General features: G+C 39.7%; 2 protein-coding genes across 3 annotated transcripts in view; one reads left to right on the plus strand and one right to left on the minus strand.

The window, feature by feature from the left end:
• The window catches only part of SCGB3A2 (secretoglobin family 3A member 2), a 120,479-nt gene that overhangs the window by 90,447 nt on the left and 3,684 nt on the right, over positions 1–26,348 (minus strand). The window lies entirely within an intron of this gene.
• Positions 12,792–26,348, plus strand: part of LOC122741806 (serine protease inhibitor Kazal-type 1-like) — a 39,895-nt gene continuing 26,338 nt past the window's right edge. Inside the window, exons 1-2 of one of the 2 annotated variants that reach the window (XM_043985593.1) lie at positions 12,792–12,836; positions 26,137–26,168. In XM_043985593.1, coding sequence (XP_043841528.1) covers positions 12,797–12,836; positions 26,137–26,168 — 72 coding nt within the window. In that variant the 5' untranslated portion in view covers positions 12,792–12,796. Of the gene's footprint in view, positions 12,837–16,964; positions 17,060–26,136; positions 26,169–26,348 lie in introns of those variants that run through there. The other variant, XM_043985592.1, reaches the window with a different exon arrangement.

Here is a 26,348-nt window from a genome sequence, read left to right on the forward strand (position 1 = left end):
CTGACTTATTTGCTGTTCCCTACACATGGAATTCCATATCTTCCCTTTGTGCCTTTGCACAGGATGTACCCTATGCCTGAATGCCATCCCTCCACACTTCTGCCTCTTGGACTCCCTAGCTGCATCAAGGCTCTTTTTCAGTTATCACTTCCTGCATGTAGTAGGTGATTTTTCCCAATCCTCCTAGTTGTTGAGTCATTCTCCACATTGCCCCAACCAATTGCTTAGTGATTACTCAAATAGATTGTCTTCCTTGAGGGCAAGGACTGTTCTATTTTTAATTTTTGTTTTTTTTTTCCCTAGTGCCTAGCACACAGAAGGGGTTTAATAAATGTTTGCTAAATTGAAATAAATCAAATCTAAAATACTCCTCAAAGTAGAGAACACCTGATCTGAAAGGACCTTATAGACTATGCAGCCTACATACTCTATTGTAAATAAGAGGAGACTGAATTAACCAGGGAAGATCATTTACTTGCCCAAGGTCACACAGATCATTACCAAAAAGCTATAATGCAAATCAGATTCATAATTTGTTATTCACTGCTCTTTCCTAAGGGCTAACAAATCTGCCTTCAGACATTGCCTAGCTGTGGGTCTCTGGGAAAGTCCCTTAAGCCCTATTGCCTCAGTTCTCTTAATTGTAAAATGAGCTGGAGCAGGAAATGGCAAACCACTCCAGTTGCTGTTGTTTTTCACTCTCTCTCAAAGAGGAGCAGTATCTTTGGATGTGGAGTGAAGCCACCTGCTGGAGAGTTACTGTAGGAAAGCTCTGCCATGAGGGGAAGGTGTCTGAGGGCAAGCCATGTGATTATTCTTGGCGTCAGGAAGTGACGTTTGCTCATGGGTACTGTCTATAAAATAGGTGAGGCTTGCTCTCCTGCTCTCTTTCTGGAGGACCTCGGGGGGGGGGGGGCAGGGAGAGGACCTAGAGACATTGGCTCCCTGAGATAGACATCTGAATCTAGGCCTCTTTCTCTCTCTTCACCAAATTCTTATTCTCCTTAATAAATGCTTAAAAGTCTAAACTCTTGCTATAATTTATTTGCGACCACTTATTAGATATTTTAGACGGACTAGCTAGAATTTTAGCCCTTACACTAAGAAAGCTCCAAATGGCCTGACCAAGAGTCAGACATGACACAAAGAGTAAAGAACAATCACACCAACAAAGGAGTTTAAAGCAGGGAGATGTCAGTGACTTGTGGAGGAGCAAGGGAGGTGGAGACCCTGAGACTTGAAGGATGAATATAATTTGAACCAACTTAAGGAAAGGGGAGGTCTTTCCATACCAAGGGGACAACTTGATGAGAGGGCCAGGGGAGGGCTGTGCCTGGTAAGCCTATGGAAGCTGAGGGCTAAGGATGAGATTGAGGATTAAGACTTACATTTCTTCCCTGCATAGGACACATTTCCAAATTATCCTGCAACTTTAACCTGGTTTTGTCCCCCATCAGAGGCCTCCTCCTTATTAAAAACTGGGAGATTTGGGAACTGCCTAAGTCTGTTACACCACTTAGTCCCACACTTCTATCACTCAATGTGAGGGATTATGAAGAACTCCCATTTCCTGGGCCTGAGTATCTTGAGACATTCCATGTGGCTAATAGTTTCCACCCATTTACAAATCTTGCTAATGTGAACTTGGAATCATCTGGTAATTTTCCCATGGCCAGGCTAAGCTGTTCATATGAACTTACATCTTTATCATCATGAGGGGCCACAAACAAAACTCAGGTGACCTTGATTTTTAGAAACCCACCAGGTTCCAAGGTAAAATCATAAACAAATAGGATGCAAAATGAAAGAATTGGAAATAGGGGGCAGAGCCAAGATGGTGAAGTAAAGACATTAAACACACAGAGCTCCTGACACAATTACCCTGTAAGGGCCTAAAATTCTAGCTATGATGTCTAAAATCTAATGAGTGGTTGCCTCAAATTAGAAGCTTTAGCAAAAGTTTAGATTTTAAAGTATTTATTAAAGTACATCAGAAGTTAGTGAGAGAGAGAGAGGCAAAAAAAACCCCAAAAAACAAAAAACAAAAAAACAAACAAAAAACCCTTCATCTAACTATTTAAGAGAGATCAGAATCTGTGTTCTCTCCAAGGCACAGTCCCCAAAATGAAAGGCCCCTCCTCAGGGGCTTCACCCAGAATCCCCCTCTGACAGCATAAGCTGGACAGTCCTCACACACAGCTCCAAGCTAATTGGTTGGTAACACTCATTGACAGGAGTCAGACAGCAGACACAACCTCCGGATGCTGAAGTCACATGGTTTCCTTTCATGGTGGAGCTTCCCTGCAGTATCTTTCTCAACAGGCTGGTAGCACTCTAAATCTCACAACCCTAAAAACAGCAGTAAAACAAGCCCTGGAGTGGCAAAACCCTCAAAAAGATGCTGAAATTATTTTCCAGATTAAAGGAGGCCATACCTGGTTGAGAGCAGTATCCAACTCCTCATCACACTGACACAGACCCTAAACACACCGCACAAGGGGAATTTACCCCCAGCCTCTGAATTAGCTGCAGCACCAGCTTATTCTGGAACTAAGCTTCCCACCCCATAAGGGAACCAGGAAGAAATCTTGAACAGCAGGAGGCTCAGGTAGGGAAAGGGTGTGGGCTTGTCAAAGCTAAAAACCACCACAGCACTCTGCTGGCTGGTTGACTAGCAAGTTGGCTTGAGGTTATCTTCAGACCAGAGAACAAGACAGATGAGAGAAAAACCTGTTGTCCCTCATACCCAAACACATGGAACACTCTAAAACTTGACACAGTGTAGCTTGCAAGTAGGGCTCCACTGTAAGAAGATAAAAGTCAAGTAAAAAATGGCAAGATGAGCAAGCAAAGAAAGGATAAAACAAGATCTAGCAGCATCTACATTAAAGGACAAGAGGGCATGGAATATGATATTCCAAAGGGCAAAGGAACTGGGACTATAGCCAACAATCATGTACCCAGCAAAACTGATTATACTCTTTCAGAGGAAAAAGAGGGTCCTCAATGAAAAAGTGGACTTTCAGGCATTTGTGATGAAAATAACTAAACTGAATAGAAAATTTGACTTTCAAATACAAGACCCTGGAGAAGCATGAAAACTTAAACAGGAAAAAGACTTCATGAGGGATATTAGAAGATCAAACTGTTTACATTCATTCATTGGAAAATAATACTACAAACTCATAAGAACTTTCTCAGTAAGGAATTCACAGAAGACACAGGTCTGAACTGAATATGAAGGGATGAAATCTGTAAAGCACTTATGTTTTGTTCTTTGTGGGGGCTGGGGCTGGGGCTGGATTTGGGCTTGGGGCCTCCTGGGTCCAGGGCTGGTGCTTTGTTCACTAACCCATGATGACATCTTTAAAATAGGGTTAAGGGGTAGGAAGAATAGACTGGGAGAGGAGCAAGGGGAGAGATGGTCTGGGGAGGGGTAATTCACATGAAGGAAACAAGAAAAAAGCTTATGGAGGGGAGAGGAAGAGGGGGAAGGAGTGGGGGAGTGAGTGAACCTTAATATCATCAGAATTGGCTCAAAGAGGGACTGACATACATACTCAAGTGGGTATAGTAATATATTTTTGCCCTTTACTAAAAGTGTGAGGGGAGGGACATAAGTGGGGGGAGAAGAGGGGAAGGAGGGTAGGGCAGATTGGGGGAGAGAGCAGTAAAAAACAAAACACTTTCGAAGAAGGTGAAGTTGTTCTGCATAACTGCACAAGTATGACATACTGAATTGCTTGATTTCATAGGGAGGGTTGAGGAGGGAGGGAGGAAGATAAATTCAGAACACAGAATTAGCTCAAAGACCTTAATCTCATCAGAGTGGGCTCAAGGAGGGAATAACATTCACACCTAATTGGGAGGAGTAATCTATTTAACCCTACAGGAAAGTAAGAGGGGAAGAGGATAAGGAGGGAAGGGTGAAAAAAAAAAGGAATACAGAGCAGGGGCGTGGGGGGAGACAGTCAGAATTAAAACACTTTTGATGAGGAGGAGGGTAAAAGAAGATAGAAAACAGAGCAAATATCATGGGAAGGGAATAGGATGGAGGGAAATAATTACGATGATTGACTATAACAGCAAAATGTATAGTACCTACTTTTTTGAGCTATTATGAAGAAAATTATTTGTCAAGCTTAAGGTACTATATACAGGTTATAATGAACAGGATGCTATCAGAAAAACCTGGAAAAACCTACATGAACTGAAGCAGAGTGAAATGTACTGTATATAAAATAACAGCAGTAGTGTAAGATGATCTGTTGGGAAGCATGTGGTTATTTTCAGCAAGGCAATGATCCAATATAAACCTGAAAGACTTATGAAAATTGCAATCCATCTACATAGAAAGAACTGATGGTATCTGAAAACAGATGGAAAAACATTTAAAAAAATTTTTTTTTCTTTGACAATTCTTTAATCTGAAGTTTTGGTTTTTAACTGTTTTCTCTCACAACCTAGCTAATGTGGGAATGTTTTCCATGACTACTCAGGTATAACTTATTTGGAATTGCTTGAGTTCTTGGGGGGGGGGGGTAGGAAGGGAGGGAGGAAGAGAAGTTGTAACACAAAGTTTGTTTGTTTTTTTTTTTAAGTGAGGCAATTGGGGTTAAGTGACTTGCCCAGGGTCACACAGCTGGTGTTAAGTGTCTGAGGCCGGATTTGAACTCAGGTAGTCCTGAATCCAGGGCCGGTGCTCTATCCACTGCGCCACCTAGCTGCCCCTAACACAAAGTTTTAAAAAAGTGATGTCAAAATTTGTTTTTATATATATTTGGGAAAATAAAATTCTAAAAAGAAAGAAAGAACAAACTGGAAATAACCTTAGAACAAAGAGCTTAGAATGTATCTATACCTTAAACATATATTTTCCTAATGACTAGAACCTCTAGGGAAGCTCTGTGTAAAGAACTAAATTAAGGATTCTCAATTTCTTGTGGGTCATGAATCCTTTGGCTCCCTTGTGAAACACTTCTCAGAATCATGTTGGTTTTTTTTTTTCATTTTTGGTTTTGTTTTTTTTTGTTGTTGTTTGTTTGTTTGTTTTTTGGTGAGGCAATTGGGGTTAAGTGACTTGCCTAGGGTCACAAAGCTAGTAAGTGTTAAGTGTCTGAGGCCAGATTTGAACTCAGGTCCTCCTGACTCCAGGGCCAGTGCTCTATCCACTGCACCACCTAGCTGCCCCTAGAATCATGGTTTTTTAAAGGCATAAAACAGGAGACAGGATCACAAAAGAAATGGAAATAGTCAACAAAATACAAAGAAAAAATGTTAACAGACCCCCGGTTAAGAACTCTTAAATGGACTTTTCCTGTCTAGTCTGATAGTCCAGATTCAGGGTGACAAAAATGCTATGATACGTTATGCATTAAAAATAAGTCATTTGTATTCCCAAGCAAATTTGGTTCTATTGATGTTCGATATTAAGCTATACAAGTAACTTTAATTTTTATTATTTTCTTTTTGTGGGGAAATGAGTTAAGTGACTTGCCCAGGGTCACTCAGTTAGTGTCAAGTGTCTGAGACCGGATTTAAACTCAGGTCTTTCTGAATCAAGAGCCAGTACTTTATTGGCTACACCAATTACCTGCCCCCTACAAGTAACTTTTTTTTTTTTAAAGAGTAGATAATGCATAGGGCAAAAACAAAAATCAAGGTGTTTGAACTAGAGGGGAACAGGGTTCTAGCAGAGGAGTACATTTAATTCATGTGGCAACTACAAGTTCTATGGGAAGAGAGGATAGGAAGAATGGAGGGGACTCTGAGGCACTTAAAAATAATGATAGCTAAAGCACATACAATGGACCAAGGAATTTGCGAAGCACTTTAAAATTATTGCCTCATTTGATCCTCACAACAACCTTGGGAGGAAGGTGCTTTCATCATTCATATGAAGATGAGGAAACTGAGGCAAACAGATTAAGTGATTTGCAGATGGTCACATAGCTGGTGAGTGTCTGAGATTGGTTTTGAACTCAAGTCTTCCAGATCCCAGTCTCTCCTCAGCCTGCTATCTGCAGTTGACCTTAACCAGACATAAAAGATTATCCTATAAAGATGCTGTTTGAAAGCTCTGGATATGTTAAGCCAAGAGAAGAGAAAAGGAAAGTGGCTGAGGAGAAAAGCATAAGGGAGGGGATATCAATCAGTGCCTTTCAATATGGGCAGGATTGTTGAGATCAGCAGACTGTACTTTGTTCTTCTTAGTCCCAAAAGGCAGAAACAAGAAGCAATGAGCAGAAATTGCCAAGAGGCTGATTTGGTTCAAAACAAGTTTCTGATAATAAAGAATCAGGCCACCATGAAATAGCTGACATTCTGATGCTCTTTGCTCTAGGGTTCCTTATAATTTCTACATTCTGTGTTCCAAGGTTCCTTCCTGCTCTAATGTTCTGTCTTGTCCTTGTTCTATTTCTGGGCAGAGTTTTCTTTCCCACTTCAAGGTCTACACTTTTATAATAGTGTGACTCACAGTGCTCTATGTTTTCATTTCTTCTACAGGGAAAGAGAAACTGCTATCCAGATCAAAGAGGGGAGATGCTGAGGAAAAAATGCTGGAGTCTCCAGTGGGGCAGCACTATAGCTGGCCATCCTGATTCTTTAATAAATTTATGAGGTCAATTGTTGCTATGTCTGTGATTGCTTGTGAAAAATATATTGGAAAAAGAAAATTTGGCATTGTAGATAGAAGACTGGCCTCTGGGTCAGTTAAGAACCACTATCTGATCTTCTATTGCTCTGTGGGTTCAAAACAGGCCCCTTATTGTCTATTGTCTGTGGGGGTTCAAACCCTGCCCCATACGCACTTTTACCTGTGTGGGTTCAAGCCCTATGCTTGAATCCTACTACCCATCTGACATATCACCTTCCAGTCCTCCAGGAAACTTTCCAAGATCATAATATGCAGAGAGACTGCATTCTTACACTGCTAAATAGAGCTACTCCCCAGAAGCTTCATATAATATTCAAAGCATAGCTCTGATTCAAAGAAGAAGAAGGAAAAAAAAAGAATGAATGACCAAAATCTGAAGGAAAGGTTAGGAATACAGGCTAGCACCAATCTAATTCCTTATATTTTTAGTCAGTGTTTCTGATAAAGACCTCATTTCTAAAGTATATAGGTACTCAATATTTGACAAAAACTGCTGGGAAAACTGGAAGTTGGTATGGCAGAAAGGAGGCACAGAACAACATCTTACAGCACATACTAAAATAATGTCAAAATGGGTACACAATGTAGACATAAAGAGTGATACCATAGGAAAATTAGGAGAGGAAGGAATAGTTTGCCTCTCAGATCTATGGAAAGGAGAATAATTTATGACCAAAAAAGAGAGAATATTAAGAAATGCAAAAGGGATCATTTTGATTTTATAGCTAGTGTTTCTGATAAAGGTCTCATTTCTAAAATATATAGGGAAATAAGTCAAATTTATAAGAAGCCAAGTCATTCCCCAATTGAGAAATGGTCAAAGGATATGAACAGGCAGTTTTCAGATGAAGAAATCAAAACTATCTATTGCCAGATGAAAAAAAAAATGCTCTAAATCACCACTGATTAAAGAAATGCAAATAAAAACAACTCTTAAGTACTACCTCACACCTATCAGATTGACTAATAAAACAAAAGAGGGGAAAAAATAAATGTTGGAGAAGCTTTGGAAAAATTGGAACACTAATGCATTGTTGGTGGAGTTGGAAACTGATCCAGGCATACTGGAGATGTAATGATTGGAATGACGCCACCTACTGGAGACTTGCTGTGGAGAGCTCCACCATGAGGAAAATGCCTCAAAGGCATTGTGGCTGAAATTTGGAAAGTAGGGAGGAAATGATACAATTGTAGCATTTGCTAAGCAGCATCAGCTGAATGTTGTGGTTCATCAATTAAATCAGCCTTTATTGAAAATCAGTGGCACAGACAAAACTGATGCTAGAGAACTCCACATTTTCTACCATAAAGAACATTATGACAGCATTAGAAAGATCAATGACAATTCAGAAACCCCTGCCACTTTGGCTTGCAGAGAATTGGGGAACCAGTTAAAACAATGTGGCATACCCCAAACTCTAGCAGCTTAAATACCTTATAATTTAACAAGCATTTCCTTCTACAGGCAAAAGCACTGAAGCACATGGCCTAGTTTTCTGGCCCACCTCAACTATTTTTTTTAAATTCTTTTTTTTGACTTTTGAAAGGCACTAAAAAAACCTGGAATTCACCACACTTTTAAGTTCTTTAAGAGCACAAAAGGGTGCTTAGCGAATCTTTTGTTTTTTATTTTTATTTTTGGTTTTGCTTTGTTTCTTGACTTTTGTTTCTTTTGCTTTTCTTTAAAACTAAATTTTATAAACTAAGTGATTATTCAAAGACATTTTAAGTATATGCTGTGGGGGAGGCTATCAGGCCTCAGAAGCTACCAGAATTCTTTTTTTTTTACTCTTTCTTTTTGAGAGAACCATGAGTTCTAATGAGTTTTGTTTTATTTATTTTTTTTCTCCTTTCTCTTTTATGTTGTTCTGTTTAACTAAGAAAGACCAGAAAGGGTTATTGAACCCTATTGCTTGATACCTCACTGAAAACATTGAATATTGAAATCTTATTTCTTTTTGAAAAATTAATCACCACTTTAAGTATCTGCTACTGTTATACTAGAGAATTCATGTATAAGATGATGTGGTTTACTAGCTAAAAGAAGATTATGTGATAATGTCTAATGTGATCAGCTATTTACATTTGTTTATTATTTATATGTCATTATACTCTGGGTATGGTTTGGAATTATTGTATATATCACTAATATATTCTCAGTTATGCAGCATAGCACGCATTTTTACCATCATACTGTCTTTGGTGAAATTAATGAGATTTTGGAAGTATGGAAACTTATCATTTCAGAGACTAATTTGCTGTGAACTCTGATGCAGGCCCTGTAGAGAATATATGTGCAACAAAAGGAGAGACAGGTATACGTAAGTCCATGGTTTGCTTATGATGGTGACTATGTAGAGCACAATTACTAGGCACAGTCCAGTATTCATCCTCTCTCCCTCCTAATTTAACCTAATTTAACTGAACTTAATTATCTTTTTAATCTCACTCAGTTGAACTCACCTGTGGCCTAGCACAATCACTGGCTGTCTCAGAACCATGAGATATGGTATGATAACCTTTCCATAACATTTTCAGGTGTCATGAACACATACTAAATTTGGCTTTGATCCAGACACATGGTGGTAAAAAGTGTTACACATTGTATAACTACCTCAACCCTCTATTACAAGTCTAACCATATAAAGGAAGGAATGTAATGGAATTTATTAATTTGATCATTGACAATGCTATGCTAAGGTTTAGTAAAAATACAGCAATTCAAACAGTTAAAGAAGAGAATCCAGCTTTCCAGACCAGAGTCCAGAATCCAGTTTTTCAGACCAGAATCCAGTTTCCTCCTGATGACATCTTACCACTTCAAGAAGACAAGAGAACTCAGAGACTTTATATGAACTGTTTTGCTTTGTTAGTTTTTACTATCTCCTTTCTGTTATAATATACATCATCTGTAACATGTACCCTCTGCAGAGGCCCTCCCTTTGCAAGACTAATGTCAAAGCGTCGGTTCATGAAGACAAAAAAAAAAAAAAATCGCCCCTCTGGACAAAACTTTCCTCTCTTCCTTTTCTATATTATTGTTCACATATTATTAGTTAGCAATAGTTATTATATTCTTTTTACTGTTCCGTCAAGGAAACATTTTGTTTCTTGAGGAACAACAGGGGGGACTGTAGTGATTGGAATGACACCACCTACTGGAGACTTGCTGTGGAGAGCTCCACCATGAGGAAAATGCCTCAGAGGCATTGTGGCTTTTCCTTGGCGTCAGGAAATGACACTTGCTCATGGGTGCTGTCTATCAAGTCTACCAGCCAATCAACTGGAGGAGCCTCCTATGGTCTGGGAGGAGACAGGAAGGAGGAAAGGGAGCCTGCGCAGAGAGCGCTGCCCTTTTTGGCTTCCGGACTTGATGGTGGTGGCGGCAGAGGACTTCATGGGAAATTTGAGGAAAGATAGGAATGCCAGGCTGTTAGAATTCTGTTCTCAATCTTTTTCTTTCTATTTTCCAATAAACCCTTAAAAACCTAAACTCGTTTTATCAGTGATTTTTAGTCAGTTTCCCCCAAACTGGGGGAACACATTAGAATCCACATTTAGAATCTTAAATTACACAGAGAGCAATTTGGAAATATGCCCCAAGGGGTATGAGGCTGTGCATACCTTTTGACCAAGTAATACCACTACTAGGTCTCTATCCCAAAGAGATTATAAAAAAGGAAAAGGACTGACTGACATGTGCAAAAATATTTCTATCTGCTCTCTTTTTGGCATCAAAGAATTAGAAATTGAGGGAATGCCTATCAATTGGGGAATGGCTGAACAAGTTGTGGTATATGATTATGATAGAATAATACTGTTCTGTAAGAAATGATGAGCAGGCAGAATTCAGAATATAATGGAAAAACTTAAAAGAACTAATGCTAAGTAAAGTGAGCAGAACCATTGTACACAGTAAGAGCACACAATTTGTAATGATCAACTGTGATAGACTTAGCTCCTCTCAGCAATACAATGATCCAAGACGATTCCGAAGGGCATGTGATAGAAAATACTCTCCACATAGATAAAAAAGAACTGTGGAATCTGTATACAGATTGAATCATACTGTTTCTAGTTTTGTTGTTGTGTTTTCTTCTTTTAGGTTTTCCCCTTTTGTTCTGATTCTTCATTCACAACACAACTAATGCAGAAATATGTTTAATGTGACAATACATATATAACCTATATCAGATTGCTTTCTGTCTTGGGGAGGGTGGAGGGAAGGGAGGGAGGGAGAAAAATTTGGAACTCAAAATCCTTGAAAAATAAGTTTGAAAACTATCCTTACATGTATCTGGAAAAATTAAATTAAATTAAATTTAGATTGGAAAAAAAAGACAAACATCCTCTATTCTAATTAGGAAGAAAAGGAAATAGCTGCATAGAGAGAATAGTGTGACTGTTTAAATGTGTGTAAATACATAAAATACATGGTATGTAAAATAGACTATGTGTTCAAAGAACTTACTGAACAATTCAAATGTTTTTCAAAAAATATAAAGTCATGATAATAATAATAATGACGGCTAACATTAATAAAGCTCCACTATCTGCCAGCCTCTGTACTAAGCACTTTCCAAACAGCTTCTCACTTGATCTTCACAAGAACTCTGGGAAGTAGGTGCTGTTATAGCCTCCATTTTATTTGAGGGAATTGAGACAAACTGAAGTCAAGTGACTTGTCCAAGGTCACGCAGATAGACAAGTATAAGAGATGCAAGGAAGTACAGGTGCTAAAGGAAGAATATGAGAGTGACACTTTTACAAGGACAATCACTAGGATTCCTAAAATTTAGAATGAACAAAGCCTGAGGAAGGGTGCCAAGGACAACAAAAAGAGCACTTTTTTCTTGGGCAAGTGGGGTTTTTCTTTAGCTATACAGGGATGGAGAAGAGCCAAGAAATGACAAGCCTCCTTGTAAAAAGGAGAGGCAAAGAAAATGGAAGGGAGATGTGTCTGCTCAGTTGTTATTTTGCTCCTCTTGTTCTTGTTGAAAATGATCTCAGGATTGAGGGCAGAAAAAAGGTAACATGTTGTGGTAAGAAGGAAATGGTAAAATAGAACCTAATTTCCATAACTGAGTTCTAATCACTCCGCTTAGATAAATAATGTCCAGTATAGATAAGAACCAGAATTAAAGGAAAAAGCACTAAAAACAAAGAAAGTGAAACTGGTATGGTTCAATTTGCATTCAGACGCCATAGTTCTTTCTCTGCATGAGGAGAGCATATTCCTTGATGAGCCTTTTGGAATTTGCTTAGATCATTGTACTACTGAGAAGAGCTAAGTCTATTAAAGTTAATCATCTCACAATGTTGCTATTACTGTTCAGTGTTCTGGTTCTGCTCACTTCACGCAGCATCAATTTATGTAAGTCTTTCCAGGTTTTTCTGAAATCCACCTGCTCATCATATCTTATACCACAATATTATTCCATTATTTTCATATACCACAGCTTGTTCAGTCATTCCCTGATTAAGGGGCATTCCTTCAATTTCCAATTCTTTGCCACCACAAAAAGAGCTTCTATAAATATTTTTTTACATATAGGTCCTGAGCCCTTTTTATGATCTCTGTGGGATACAGGCCCAGCAGTGGTGGTGCTGGATCAAAGGGAATGCACAGTTTTATAGCCCTGTGAGCAGAGTTCCAAATTTCTTCTCAAGTGAGATTATAAGAACACAGACAATCACAAATAGGAGCATTATTAAATAGAAGTACACAACCCAAGGGGAGAGACCAAAAACACAAACACAAGAAAGACACTGGGAGAAGGGGATACACATGGCTGAAGAAGGGAAAGGTTGGGTACTGAGGCTGAAGACATTAACATATTTACTCACTAGACAATGGGGGTGAGGGAGGAGGAGATTTATCACCCACAACCCTAGGAACACATGCACAGAACAAAAGTTGGGGATAGGGCAGGTAGAATTTCACTGGCCCAGGATAAGGTCCATCTCTAAGCCAGTTGGGTTGGTGTGAGAGCATGATGTAATTCAGCAGGTGGAACCCATGGCCCCTACATAAGGCAGCCTCCCAGGCTCCTATGAACTCAGGACACCCCTCTCTTGAAATCTCTCAGGTTAAGTTTCAGCTAGAGGTAAAGAAGGCTTATCATGAGGCCTCTTGGCATGGTCCTGCTGCTCTCCCTGGCTCTGTGCTGCTTCCTGAGTAAGTTTCTCCTTGGGCACACTGACCTCACACTGGGCCAGTAGCCCTCGGACAGCCCTTCATCCAGAGCCCAATTAGACTTTAGATGTACCTACTGGGAGTTTGTCAAGGGTCATGTACAGTGACTCAATGCTGGTGAAACGCTGATTAAAGAGAGCTGCTGAGGCTAGAAGCTTTCTCCACAACCCTGCTGTGTGGGAGGGAACAGCAGTAGTGTTAGTCCTGCTTCACAGAGGAGAAAACAGACACCAGACAGGGCACCTGGCCACACAATTAGCAGGTTAGAGACCCCACCTTTGAACTCAGGTCTCCTGCTTATACGGCCCACAATACAGACTGCAACAGTGACAGAGGAAGGGAAGTGATAGGTATATCAGACAGGATTCCTCCACTAGATGGGAGGTTGCATGAGAATGTTGACTTACATTTATGCAAAGAGAAAGTGACACAGAGACAGAGGTAGAGAAAAGCCAGAGGCAAACAGACAGACACACAGAGACAGAGACAGACACCTAGATGGCACTCTTGGATTCAGGAAGACCTGAATTCAAATCCTGCCTCAGACACTCACTAGCTCTGTGATCTCCTGCAAGTCACTTCATGTGTCTCGACCAGGTTCCTCATCTATGATATGGGGATAATAATAGCACCTAATTCACAGGGACATCATGAAGGTATGAGATGAACATGTAAAGAGCTTTGAAAGCCTTAAAGTACCATATAAATGAAAGGTATTATTTGCAATGATTATTTTCATGCTTTCATGTCACTCTAACCACCCTAGAAGGTAAGTATTTTAGCGATCGTTGCATTTCTTTTACACAGGGAGAAGTAGAGTTAAGTGAATCATTCAGAGTCCAATAGCTATTGATTGGGTCAGGATGTGGGCCCAGATCTCCTGATTCCCAAACCAATACCCCTGCATCCACAGTATCTTGTTATTGTGTTATCTGATTACAGATTCAATAAGCTTGGAGGTAAAGGAAAGAGCTCTAAACTTAAGTTCAGGATACCTGGTTTAGAATTTTGGCTCTGATTATGAGCTATGTGGCAGTGAGCAAGTTGATTCATCTCTCTGAGTCTCAGTTTCCTGATCTGGAACTTGGGAACAATAATGATGTTTATCTCATGAGATTGGTGGGAGGGAAGGGCCTTTATATTTGCTGAAGTGTCATCTCAATTGTTGGCTTCTAACAAAATTCTAACATCCATAGAATGATATGGGACCATAAGATCATAAGGGGATGTTAGATATTATCAAGTCCCACCCTCTGCATTCTTATAGAAGAGGAAATTAGGCAGAACGAGGTTATGTGCCTTGCCCAGGTACTATGTGTCTGAGGTGGGATTTGAATCTACATCTTCTTGACTGTTAGAATGTAAGGCCACTCTCTGGCACTGGGAGTTTCAGAGCAGGTAAGGATCTGTCTGAGTTGAGGGAATACACTGAGTCAGGGCTCAGACATTGAGTCCATCCTCCTTCCTGGGCCAAGAATTCCTTCTTCAGATATCCCAGGAGGGAATCACCCAACCTCTTCTTGAAACATGCCAATGACAAAAAGCTCATTGCTTCCCAATGTTATCTATTCCATTTTTGGGACAGTTTTCCATATTAGAAAGCTCTTAGATTCAGCCCAAACAGTTACCTATACCTCTCCCCCTATCCCATTCTGTTCCCTGAGGCAAAATCAAACTAGTCTAATCTCTCCTTGACATGGCAACATAGGATCACAAAGAACCAGCAGAGCTTAATCAAGAAGAAGATATGCCTAATAAACTGAATCCCCTTTTTCAATGGGGTAATTAACTTGGTGAGGTCAAGAGAGTACTGCAAATATGGACCACCTTAGATTTTGGACAAATATTTGACAAAGGATCTCATGCCATTCTTGTAGACAAGGCAGGGAGTCACAAGCCACACAAGTGTATGAGGAAGTGGTTTCAGAGCCATTTATTGGATAGGCCCAAAGAAAAGTCACAGGATCATAGATTTAGAGCTGGAAGGGACCTTGGAGGTCATCAATATAATGTCTTCATTTTATAGATGAGGAAAGGGAAAGGCCCATGGGTAAAGTCTGAATGACCTGCCCCCCATCCCAAAAGTAGCAAAAAGCAGAGCTTTTTTGTGAAGCTAGGCCCCTTTACTCCAAATCCATTATCCTTCCCAGTGCATCTTGCCACTCCAATCATTCCTCCCTGAATATCAGCTTATCCACAAAGAGGTTAATAGTGGAGGACTCCAGGGAACTGTGGCTTTACCTAATGCTGGGTGATAATTTCATAAGTACTCTGATAAAGGCAAAGTTGGCACACTTTCAGATGAGGTCATTGTATTACTAAAACAGAAATTAGTCCCAAAAAGGGACAGTGTAAGGTGATGTCACTTCACATTTTACATGGGATACGCTTATTTCAGTCATTCCCTAAGAGTATAACTATTGACTTAATTATGAATATTTTTGATTGGGCAAATGAAGCCATCTATTTTATTATACAGATCAAATTAATGATTTTAAAAAAGAAAGTCTAAGATGGCTGTCAGGTTGAAAATCCAGTTGCCTACCTCGATGCATGGTGGTGTTATTGCATCATTTAAGGAAACTCTGTTTCTTAATGAAGTACATGGGGGTGTGTGAGAATATTATTATACAGGGGCCCTGTGGTGTGTGAGCATGAGACAGTATGTGTGAGAATAGGCTCCCTGGTGTGTGAGCATGTGACCACCCTCAATGAATCAGCTTGAAGCAGTGTGTCAAGCAGTTGGTTTTGTCAGTTGTTTTTGAGAGCTGGTGGTGGGAACCGCATGGGTTTGGCAAAGGAACCAGGGATTTAGGTTTTCCTATCCTTTCAGAGACAGTTGTTCTTTCTTTGATAACCTCTAATATATTTTAATAAATGTTTAATAGCTAAACTATTAAACTTTTATCCTAGTTAGCTTTCCCCACAAGGTGAAAGATAGGGTAAACCACACTTTAGTTTTATCTGTCGCAGTACAAAGGAGGGGTAAAGATAACGAAAAGGAGCTGTGTCTGCTCAGTTGTTATTTTGCTCCTCTTGTCATTGCTGAAAATGATCTCAGAATTTAGGGCAGAAAAAAGGTAACATGTTGTGGTAAGAAGGAAACGGTAAAATTGAACCTAACTTCCATAACTGAGATAAATAATGCCCAGCATAGATAAGAAACAGAATTAAAGGAAAAGGCACTAAAAAAAAGAAAGTGAAACTAGTATGATTCAATCTGCATTCAGAATCCATAGTTCTTTCTCTGCATGAGGAGAGCATATTCCTTGATGAGCCTTTTGGAATTTTCATGGATCATTGGACTGCTGAGAAGAGCTGAGTCTATTATACTTCATCATCTCACAATGTTGTTATTATTGTTCAGTGTTCTGATTCTGCTGACTTCATTCAGCAACAATTCATGTAAGACTTTCCAGGTTTTTCTGAAATCCACCTGCTCATCATATCTTATAGCACAATATTATTCCATTATTTTCATATACCATTTCATTGTTCATCCATTCTCTAATTAATGGGCATTCATTTAATTTCTAATTCTTTGCCAAAACCAAAAGAAATTGTATAAATATTTTTGTACATATAGGTCCTGATATGTTCTTTATGATCTCTTTGATATACAGGCCCAGTAGTGGTGGTACTGGATCAAAGGAAATGCACAGTTTTATAAACCTGTGAGGAGAGTTCCAAATTGCTCCCCAAGTGAGATTATAAGAACACAGACAATCACAAATAGGAGCAAGACTGTAGAGAAGCACACAACCCAATGGGAAAGACCAAGAACACAAACACGAGAGACACTGGGAGAAAGGGATGCACATGGCTGAAGAAGGAAAATGCTGGGAATAAGGGTGAGGACATGAGCATATTTACTCACTAGATAATGGGGGTGAGGGAGGAGGAGATATATCACCCACAGCCTTAGGAATACACACACAGAACAGAAGGTGGGGACAGGTAGAATTTGACTGGCCCAGGATAAGGTCCATTTCTAAGCCAGTTGGGCTGCTGTGTGAGAGAGTGATGTAATTCAGAAGGTGGAGCCCATGGCCCCTACATAAGGCAGCCTCCCAGGCTCCTATGAACTCAGGACACCCCCCCCTTGAAATTCTTCAGGTTCAATTTCAGCTAGAGGTAAAGAAGGCTGATCATGAGGCCTCTTGGCATGGTCCTGCTTCTCTCCCTGGCTCTGTGCTGCTTCCTGGGTAAGTTTCTCCTTGGGCACACTGACCTCACACTGGGCCCAGTAGCCCTCAGATAGCCCTTCATCCAGAGCCCAATTAGGCACTGACTGCACCTACTGGGAGTTTGTCAAGGGTCATGTAAAGAGACTCAATACTGGTGAAACGCTGATTAAAGAGAGCTGCTGAGGCTAGAAGCTTTCTCCACAACCCTGCTGTGTGGGAGGGAACAGCAGTAGTGTTGGTCCTGCTTCACAGAGGAGAAAACAAATGCCAGACAGGGCACCTGGCCACACAATTAGCAGGTCAGAGACCCCACCTTTGAACATGGGTCTTGTAGCCAGAACCCCTGTCCCCCAGAACAAAAACCCATTGCTTGTCCCACAGCAGCTGGACACTGCTGGGTTCTCCCCCAGAGGAGAAGGGAGAAGTGGGGGGTATGTTTAACATCAAGGGCATAGGAGAGAAAACTTTGGAGTTGGATTTGATTCTCATCCCTTCCTCATTAAAGACCCCTCCCAGAGGGAAAACCTTGTGCCTAGTTCCTCTTTGCATATTCAATGCCATTTCCTCTGGACTTTGGTGCTGATTCTTCCCTCCCCCACCCAGTAGCAGCTGGCCCTACTCCCACCTCTGCCTCAGTGTGAGACAATAGTGCTGCTCACCCCTTGCAGACTCCACCAGCTGTCTGTGGACTTGAGGGGCAGCTTGGTCTGGACTTGGTCCATTTCTTTCAGGGATGCACTCTGACCTGCTCCCAGCCAGCCAGAACTGCTCCAACTATCTGATAGAATACACTCTGTCCTTCCTAGCATGCTGAAATAGGGAGGAGAGAAGGACCCTCCTCAGGGCTTGTGACAGGGAGTTTTATTCTATCTTCACCCAAGAGGACTGAGGGGCTTTTCACATGCTGACATTACTCCCTGCTCTTTCCTCCTGTTCCTCCCTTGCCCACACTTGGTGTCACATTCATTTTCTCAGTCTCACTAACCTCATGTATCTCATACCAAATTTTGACATTTCTTCTTCCTTGACATCTCTGCTCTGCACTTGCACCATCACCACTCTCATTTAGATGCTTTTCCCTTTTCAACCATGACTATTGCAAGATTTGTCCTCCTGGTGGTTTCCAGTCTCTCACCTCTCCAATGTGTCCCCCAAAGAGCTGCAGAAATGATTTCCCTAAAGCACAGGTCTAACCATGTCACTCCCCTACTCAGTAGTTTGCAAACCTCCAGTGCTTTTCTCTTACCTCTAGGATCAAAGATAAAACTCCTCTACCTGAGGGGCAGCTAGGTGGCACAGTGGATAGAGCACCGGCCCTGGAGTCAGGAGTACCTGAGTTCAAATCCGACCTCAGACACTTAATACTTACTAGCTGTGTGACCCTGGGCAAGTCACTTAACCCCAATTGCCTCACTAAAAAAAAAAAAAAAAAAACTGTTCTAGCTGCCATTTAAAGCTCTTCACAAATTGACTCCCTCTTGATTCTCCAGTCTCCACATCACTGCCCTCCACATGCTCCACAATCCAGCCATGGTGGACTCTTTGTTTATTCTCACACCAGACAGTGCCTCTCCAGTTTCTGTTCCTTGTTCCTGCTGTTCACTATGCCTGGAATGCTCTCTCTCACTTCTGCCTCTTGGAACCCCTATTTTCCTTCAAGCCTCAGTCACCTTCTGCTGAAGTCCTTTGTGATCTCCCCAGTAACTGGTGCCTTCCCATGAAAGGCTACATTGTCTCTGCTTTGTGGCTCCTTTACACACTTTTACATGGATAAACTGTGTCCCCCATTTGAGCATAAGGCATTGAGGGCAGAGACAGCTTTTGTGTGTAGCTGCAGTGCCTAAATAGTTCCTAACATATAGCAGCCACTTGATAAAGACTGATTGATTAATTGAGTGACTGAGCAAGCCTTTTCTCTACTGTACAATAGGGGAAACTAAGACTTAGAGTAGTGAGGGAGACCTGCCCAAGACCACAAAGTTAATCTGTGTCAGAGACAAATTTCAACCCCAGGCTTCTCATTCTAGTTTCTGTCTGCCTGCAGCTCCTCCAACCCACCTTCCAAGAGACACACCTTTGAGAAAATTCTAGCAGAAGGAATGTTTTCTAAATGATGAGCATGCTTTGTGTTCATTCATCACTTGATCCCTTCTCAAGCCCTTTTCGACCTCCTATCTAATTAGAATACCTTCACAGTCCATTAAAATAGATAGAACAAAGTTTGCTATGTCCATTGTGCAAATGGACAAGCTCAAGTCCAGAACAGAGCAGTAACAGAGGCCAAATTATATACCTAAGGGCAGATTCATGACTAAAGAAGCCTGGGTGTTCTTCCACCACATAATTTGCCTGAAAATTATTTAAATCCTACTTCTGGTAGCTAGGGAATGACAAGGGCTTTGGATTAGCCCTAATCTTTCCAGGAATTAGGGTGACTTTTCTCCCATGTAAACTACCTTTTCTGTGACTTCCTTTCAACCCCCCAAGAAACACAATGAGCCAGATGGAATTGTGATGCTCCTACAAAGGGAAACACCTGTCAGCAGAGCTCAGGTGAACGTTACTTTAACATTCCTAGAGATCTTGGATTGCTTTCATGGGAACTATCCTTCTTCATGAGTTACTCTGGCCAAAACCTGCATCCCCTAGGAACCATCCTTTCAGTGAGAAACATTTCTACAAGTAACCAGGCTGATGGCTCAGACCACAAAAACCCCTTCCAACATGGCAGCATTAATAGCTAGAAAGGACCTGCCAAAGTTTGTTCTCTCCTAACACAGCCTTTACCAACTTCAATTATTATTGTGCCTCAATGAGTCAACAGAAGAGGGTTATAGTAAACACAGCCAAGAATAATAATTCAGCCTTAGATAAGAGGACTGGAAAGAGGAGATTAATAAATTAGGCCTGCAACTAAAAAGGCTAGAGAACAAAAAAATTTTAAATTCCCAAATAAATACTAAATTAGAAATTCTGAAAATCAAGGCAGAGATTGATGAAATTGAAAGTAAGAAAACTATAGAATTAATAAATAAAATTAAGAGCTGATTTTATGAAAAAATCAATAAAATAGATAAACCTTTGTTCAATTTGATTCTTTAAAAAAGACAGAAGAAAACCAAATTACCAGTATCAAAAATAAAAAGAGTGATTTCACCACTAATAAAGTGGAAATTAAAGCAATAATGATGAACTTTTTTTAAATAATGAGCTTTTTTTGCCCATCTGTTTGCCAATAAATTTGACAATCTAAATGAAATGGATGAATATTTACAAAAATATAAATTGCTCAGATTAACAGAAGAGGAAATAAAAGACTGGAATAACTCTATTTAATATAGAGAAATTGAGCAAGCCTTCAGTAAACTTCCTAAGAAAAAATCTCCATTACCAGATGGGTTTACAAGTGAATTCTACCAAACATTTAAAAAATAATTAATTCCAATACTATATAAATGTCTAGTAAAAATAGGTAAAGGACTGCTACCAAATTCCTTTTATGGCATGAATATGGTGTTGATACCTAAACCAAACAAAGTAAAAACAGAGAAAGAAAATTATCAATCAATTTCCATAATGAATATTGATGCAAAAATCTTAAATATTAATGAGGAAATTACAGCAACGTATCAACAGGATAATATACTATGATCAGGCTAGATTTATATCAGGAATGCAGGGCTGGTTCAACATTAGGAAAACTATCAACATAATCAAGCACATCCTTAAAAAAACTAACCAAAATCATATAATTATCACAATAGATGCAGAAAAAGCTTTTAACAAAATACAGCACTCATTCCTAATAAAAACACTAGAGAACATAGGAATAGGTGGAACTTTTCTTAAAATGATAAGCAGTATCTACTTAAAACCATCAGCAAACATTATAAGTAATAGGGTTAAGTTAGAGGCATTCCCAATAAGATCAGGGATGAAACAGGGATGTCCATTAGCACCTCTATTATTTAATACTTTACTAGAAATCTTAGCTATAACAATAAGAGAAGAAAATTAATTAAAGAAATTAGAAGAGGCAAGGAAGAAACAAAGCTATCACTCTCTGCAGATTATATGATGGTATACTTAGAGAATACTATTGAATCAACCAAAAAACTATTTGAAACAATTAACAACTTTAGCAAAGTTGCAGGATATAAAATCAATCCACAGAAACCATCAGCATTTCTATACATGACCAACAAAGCTCAGCAGCAAGCCATAGAACAAGAAATGCCATTTAAAATAACTGTAAACAATAGAAAATACTTGTGAGTCTACCTGCCAAGACAAACCCAAGAACTCTATCAACACACTTACAAAACACTTTTTTCTAATGTTTTTATTTTATTTTATTTTTGAGGCAATTGGGGTTAAGTGACTTACCCAAGGTCACACAGCTAGTTAAGTGTTAAGTGTCTGAGGCTGGATTTGAACTCAGGTCCTCCTGAATCCAGGCCCGGTGCTCTATCCATTGTGTCACCTAGCTGCCCCACAAAACACTTTTCACACAAATAAAATCAGATCTAAACAAGTGGGAAAATATCAATTGCTCATGCATAGACCAAGCCAATATAATAAAAATGACACTTCTACCTAAATTAATTTACTTATTTAGTGCCATACCAATCAGACTACCAAAAAATTATTTTATAGAGTTAGAAAAAATAATAAGAAAATTCATCTGAAAGAAAAAAAAGGGTCAAGAATAACAAGAATACTAATGAAAAAAATCTACTGGAAAGTGGACTAGCCATAACAAATCTGATGTTATATTATAAAATAGCAGTCACCAAAAATATTTGGTACTGCGTATGAAAAAGAGTGGTGGATCAGTGGAATAGTTTAGGCACAGGAGACACAATAGTAAATGACTATAGTAATCCAGTCTTTGACAAATCCAAAGAATTCAGGTTTTGGGATAAAAACTCATTATTTGATAAAAACTGCTTGGAAAACTGGAAGATAGTATGGAAGACACTAGACATAGACCAACATGTTACACTGCATACCAAAATAACATCAAAATGGGTACATGATTTAGACATATTGGGTGAAACCATAGGCAAATTAGGGGAGGAAGGAATAGCTTACCTCTCAGATCTCTGGAGAGGAGAAGAATGTATGACCAAACAAGAGTGAGAGAATATTATGAAATACAAAATGGATGATTTTGATTACATTAAATTAATTTTTTTTTGTACAAACAGAAACCATTCAGTCAAAATTAGAAGGGAGGGGGCAGCTAGGTGGCGCAGTGGATAAAGCACTGGCCTTGGATTCAGGAGGACCTGAGTTCAAATCCAGCCTCAGACACTTGACACTTAACTAGCTGTGTGACTTTGGGCAAGTCACTTAACCCTCATTGCCCTGCAAAAAAAAAAAAAATTAGAAGGGAAACAGAAACCTGGGAAACAATTTTTACAACCATTGTTTCTGATAAAGGCCTTGTTTCTTTCTTTCTTTCTTTCTTTTTTTTTTGGTGGGGTAATGAGGATTAACTAACTCGCCCAAGGTCATACAGCTAATAAGTGTCAGGAGTCTGAGGCTTGATTTTAACTCAGGTCCTCCTGAATCCAAGGCCAGGGCTTTATCCACTGCATCACCTAGCTGCCCCCCTCATTTCTAAAATATATAAGGAACTAAATCAAATTTACAAGAATACAAATCATTCCCCACCTGAGAAATGGTCAAAGGATATGAACAGGCAGTTTTCAAATGAAGAAATAATAGTTATCTATTGCCATATGAAAAAATGCTCTAAATCACTACTGATTAGAGAAATGCAAATTAAAACAATTCTGAGGTACCACCTCACACTTATCAGATTGGCTAATATGAGGACAAAAACAAATGGAAAATAATAAATGTTGGAGAAGCTGTAGAAAAACTGGAAAACTAAAGCATTGTTGGTGGAGTTGTGAACAGATCCAAACATGCTGGAGAGCAATTTGGAACTATGCCCACAGCCTATGGGGCTGTGTATATCCTTTGAGCCAATAATAACACTACTAGGTCTATATCCCAAAGAGATCACAAATAAGGGAAAAGGGCACACATGTAAAATATATTTGTGGCAGCTCTCTTTATGGTATCAAAAAATTGGAATAGAATGGCATCCCATCAAGTGGGGAATGGCTGAACAAAATGTAGTATGTGAATGCAGTAAAATACTATTTTGCTGTAAGAAATGATGAGCAGGCAGATTTCAGAAAACCCTGGAAAGACTTAAGTCGACTGATGTTGAGTGAAGTGAGACCAGTAGAACATTGTACATTGTAACAGCAACATTTTGTGATGATCAACTGTGATAGACTTAGCTCTTCTCAGCAATACTTTGATCTAAGACAATTCCAAATGACCCATAATGGAAAATGCTCTCCACATCAAGAAAAATAGACTGTGGAATCTGAATTCAGAAATGACCATACTGCTTCTAATTTTTCTTTTTTGATTTTTTCCCCTTTTGTTTTGATTCTTCTTTCACAAAATGATTAATGCAGACATCTGTTTAATGTGATTATACATATATAAGCCATATAAAATTGCTTTCTCTCTTGGAGAGGGGGAGGGAAGGAGAAAAATTAGGAATTCAAAATAATATAAAAAACAAATATTGAAAACTAACTTGGCATGTAAAAGGAAAATTTTAAAAATACTTTTCTGATGAAAAGATAAGAGGACTGGGGTTCAAATCTTCCATTTATTATCCAAGTAACCATGGGTTTCATTTAATTCATCTACAAAATCAATGGGTGCAACTAGATGACTCCAAGGTCCTTTCTAGCTCTATGCCTATAATTCTAGGAAGAAATGTTGTTATTTGCAAAGTATTTTATTTACAGCAGCCCTAGAAGGAAGGTAGCATGTGTATCATTATTACTATTGTACAAATTAGGAAACTGCATGTTCAGAGAGGGGAAATAATTCTTCCAATTTCCACAAATAAGTGACTGTCACAGTCAAGACTGAAAGCCAGTTCTTTGGAGTCAAAATGAAGTGATTTTTATAGTTCTCAAATCTGAGGGGAGGAGATGAAGAAAGAGAGCACACAGGGAGTCTGATTTCACAATTGATCTAAAAAAGGGGAGGGGAAAAACCTCCCAGAATTATTTATTGGACATCCTTTAAAATAGACTTAGACAATAACAGAGGCACATACAAGGGCATTAAGATGATGAAACATTCTATCCATTTCAGGAAGTTGATGGATTTAGGGTATGGAATGACATACACAGAGAGAGAGAGAGAGAGAGAGAGAGAGAGAGAGAGAGAGAGAGAGAGAGAGAGAAAGAGAGAGAGAAAGAGAGAGACAGGTGAATGTAGGTAGGTAGGTAGGTAGGTAGGTAGATAGATAGATAGATAGATAGATGATAGATAGATATACATATTCATATTCTTGTCTAAAGTCATTAGTGGGATTTCTTTTGCTTGATTATGCATTTTTATTATTTTTTTCAATTTTTCCCAACATCATGCTAAAAAGAAAAATTAGATTTCTATTCATTTTTTTAACTGGAGAAGGTGGGGTGGTGGAAGATGTGACATACTGACTGCACTTTCAGATGAGGTCATTGTGTCAATAACACTGAAAGGGACCCCAAAAAAGGGACAATAGGAGGTGATGTCACTTCACATTTCTGTGTGGGATAGACTTGGTCCAGTCACTCCCTAAGAGTGCAAGGATTAAATTAATGGTCTAAAAAAAAAAGAAAGTATAGAATGGCTCTCGGTTGGCAAATTCAGCAGCCTCGAGGCATGGTGGTGCCCATCATAGAAATTGGAACACTTGGAGGGAGGGTAAGCTCAGCGGAGAGAGCGTAATGAGATTTTGTTTTGGCCGTGTTAAGATTAAGGATGTTTTTTGACATCCAGGATGGGGTGCCAGTGGACTGTCCATGATTTGAATGAGAGCTCAGGAAAGACATGACGGTTGGCCATGTAGCTCTCTGAGTCATCTGTAAAGGGGTGACACTTGAACTATGAGAGCTGATCAAGTCACTAAGCCAGAGAATATTGGGACAGGAAAGAAAAGAGACTAGTACAAAGGCCTGGGGTGTGCTTGTGCAAAGGGTTTAGGATATGAATGATGGGGCAACAAAAGAGATTGTGAGGGAGCTATCAAACATCAAGGAGGGAAACCCAGAAGGAGCCATGCCATAGAAACCCAGAAAGGAGAGAATGCCTCTGACAGTGGAGTGGTCAACAATGGTGAAAGTTCTAGAAAGAGATCAGGATGGATGAGGACTGAGGAAAGGACAGTGTAGTTAGCAGTCAGGAGATTATTAGTAACCTTTGAGACAGTGGGGATGACTCAAGCACACCAGGCATATACTCATTTCTGTGACTGCTCAGTTTCCTTTGCTTGAAAGGCACTGTCTTCCTATGTCTACCTGTCACAATACCAGTTCCGAAATCAAATTACTGCAAAAAGTCTTAGCCTTTCCCACAGCACTTACCAGATTTTTCCATTACATTATTTTATTTGTATTTTATCATTTTTCCTGGCGAGGTCTCTTGTCTTCTTTATCCTTGTATCCCATTCTAGCTGCTCCAACATTATAGAATCTATTTTATTCTATATATTTTAAAGGGGAAGTATATAGAACAGAGGATGTAGAATATGGGCCAAAAATCATAGGGTGTAGAACAGAGACTGTTAGAGCTGAAAGGAACTTTCAAACACCGAACATCAACATGAGGACTGGTAGGAAACCCTTAGATAATGTAGTCCAACTGAAAGGAAAGTGAATTGGAGAGGTGGAAAGAGACTTGTCCAAGGTCACACAGTGATAGAGTAGCACAATTAGGACCAAGCCTCAGGGGTCCTATTTCCCAGAGCCAAGGATTTGAAATTGAAAGAAAGGGGGTGGAGAGGAAATCACCTCTGTCTTTGTTCAGTTGACTGGACTTTTGTCTAATTCTGCCACATTTCAGGGGCCAAGAGCTTGTGGGAAGACCAGTGTGGTGATAGAGATAGAGATAGAGAAGGGTGGGTGGAGGGGCTGTGGCTGTAATCTGGAACCACTTTGGCTCCCTTATTCTCCCTCCCTACACACAAGACAAACCTAACCTTTTCAAACTTTGTTTCCTAGATGCTGCACGAGCTGAAGACAAAGTCCGAGATGTAAGGACAGCTTCTGCTTTACCATTCTAACACATCTCCCATGCCAGGGTGAAGGGACATAGATGCACACAGGCCATTCAGCATTCAGCCCCTAAGGGCATTCAGGCACCATTAAAGAGCTAATGGCATTCAGCACCAAAATGGTGCCATTCTTTGAGCTGAGATCAAAAGTTACTGAAC

This window comes from Dromiciops gliroides, chromosome 2 (assembly GCF_019393635.1).
Source record: "Dromiciops gliroides isolate mDroGli1 chromosome 2, mDroGli1.pri, whole genome shotgun sequence".
Classification (NCBI taxonomy): domain Eukaryota; kingdom Metazoa; phylum Chordata; class Mammalia; order Microbiotheria; family Microbiotheriidae; genus Dromiciops; species Dromiciops gliroides.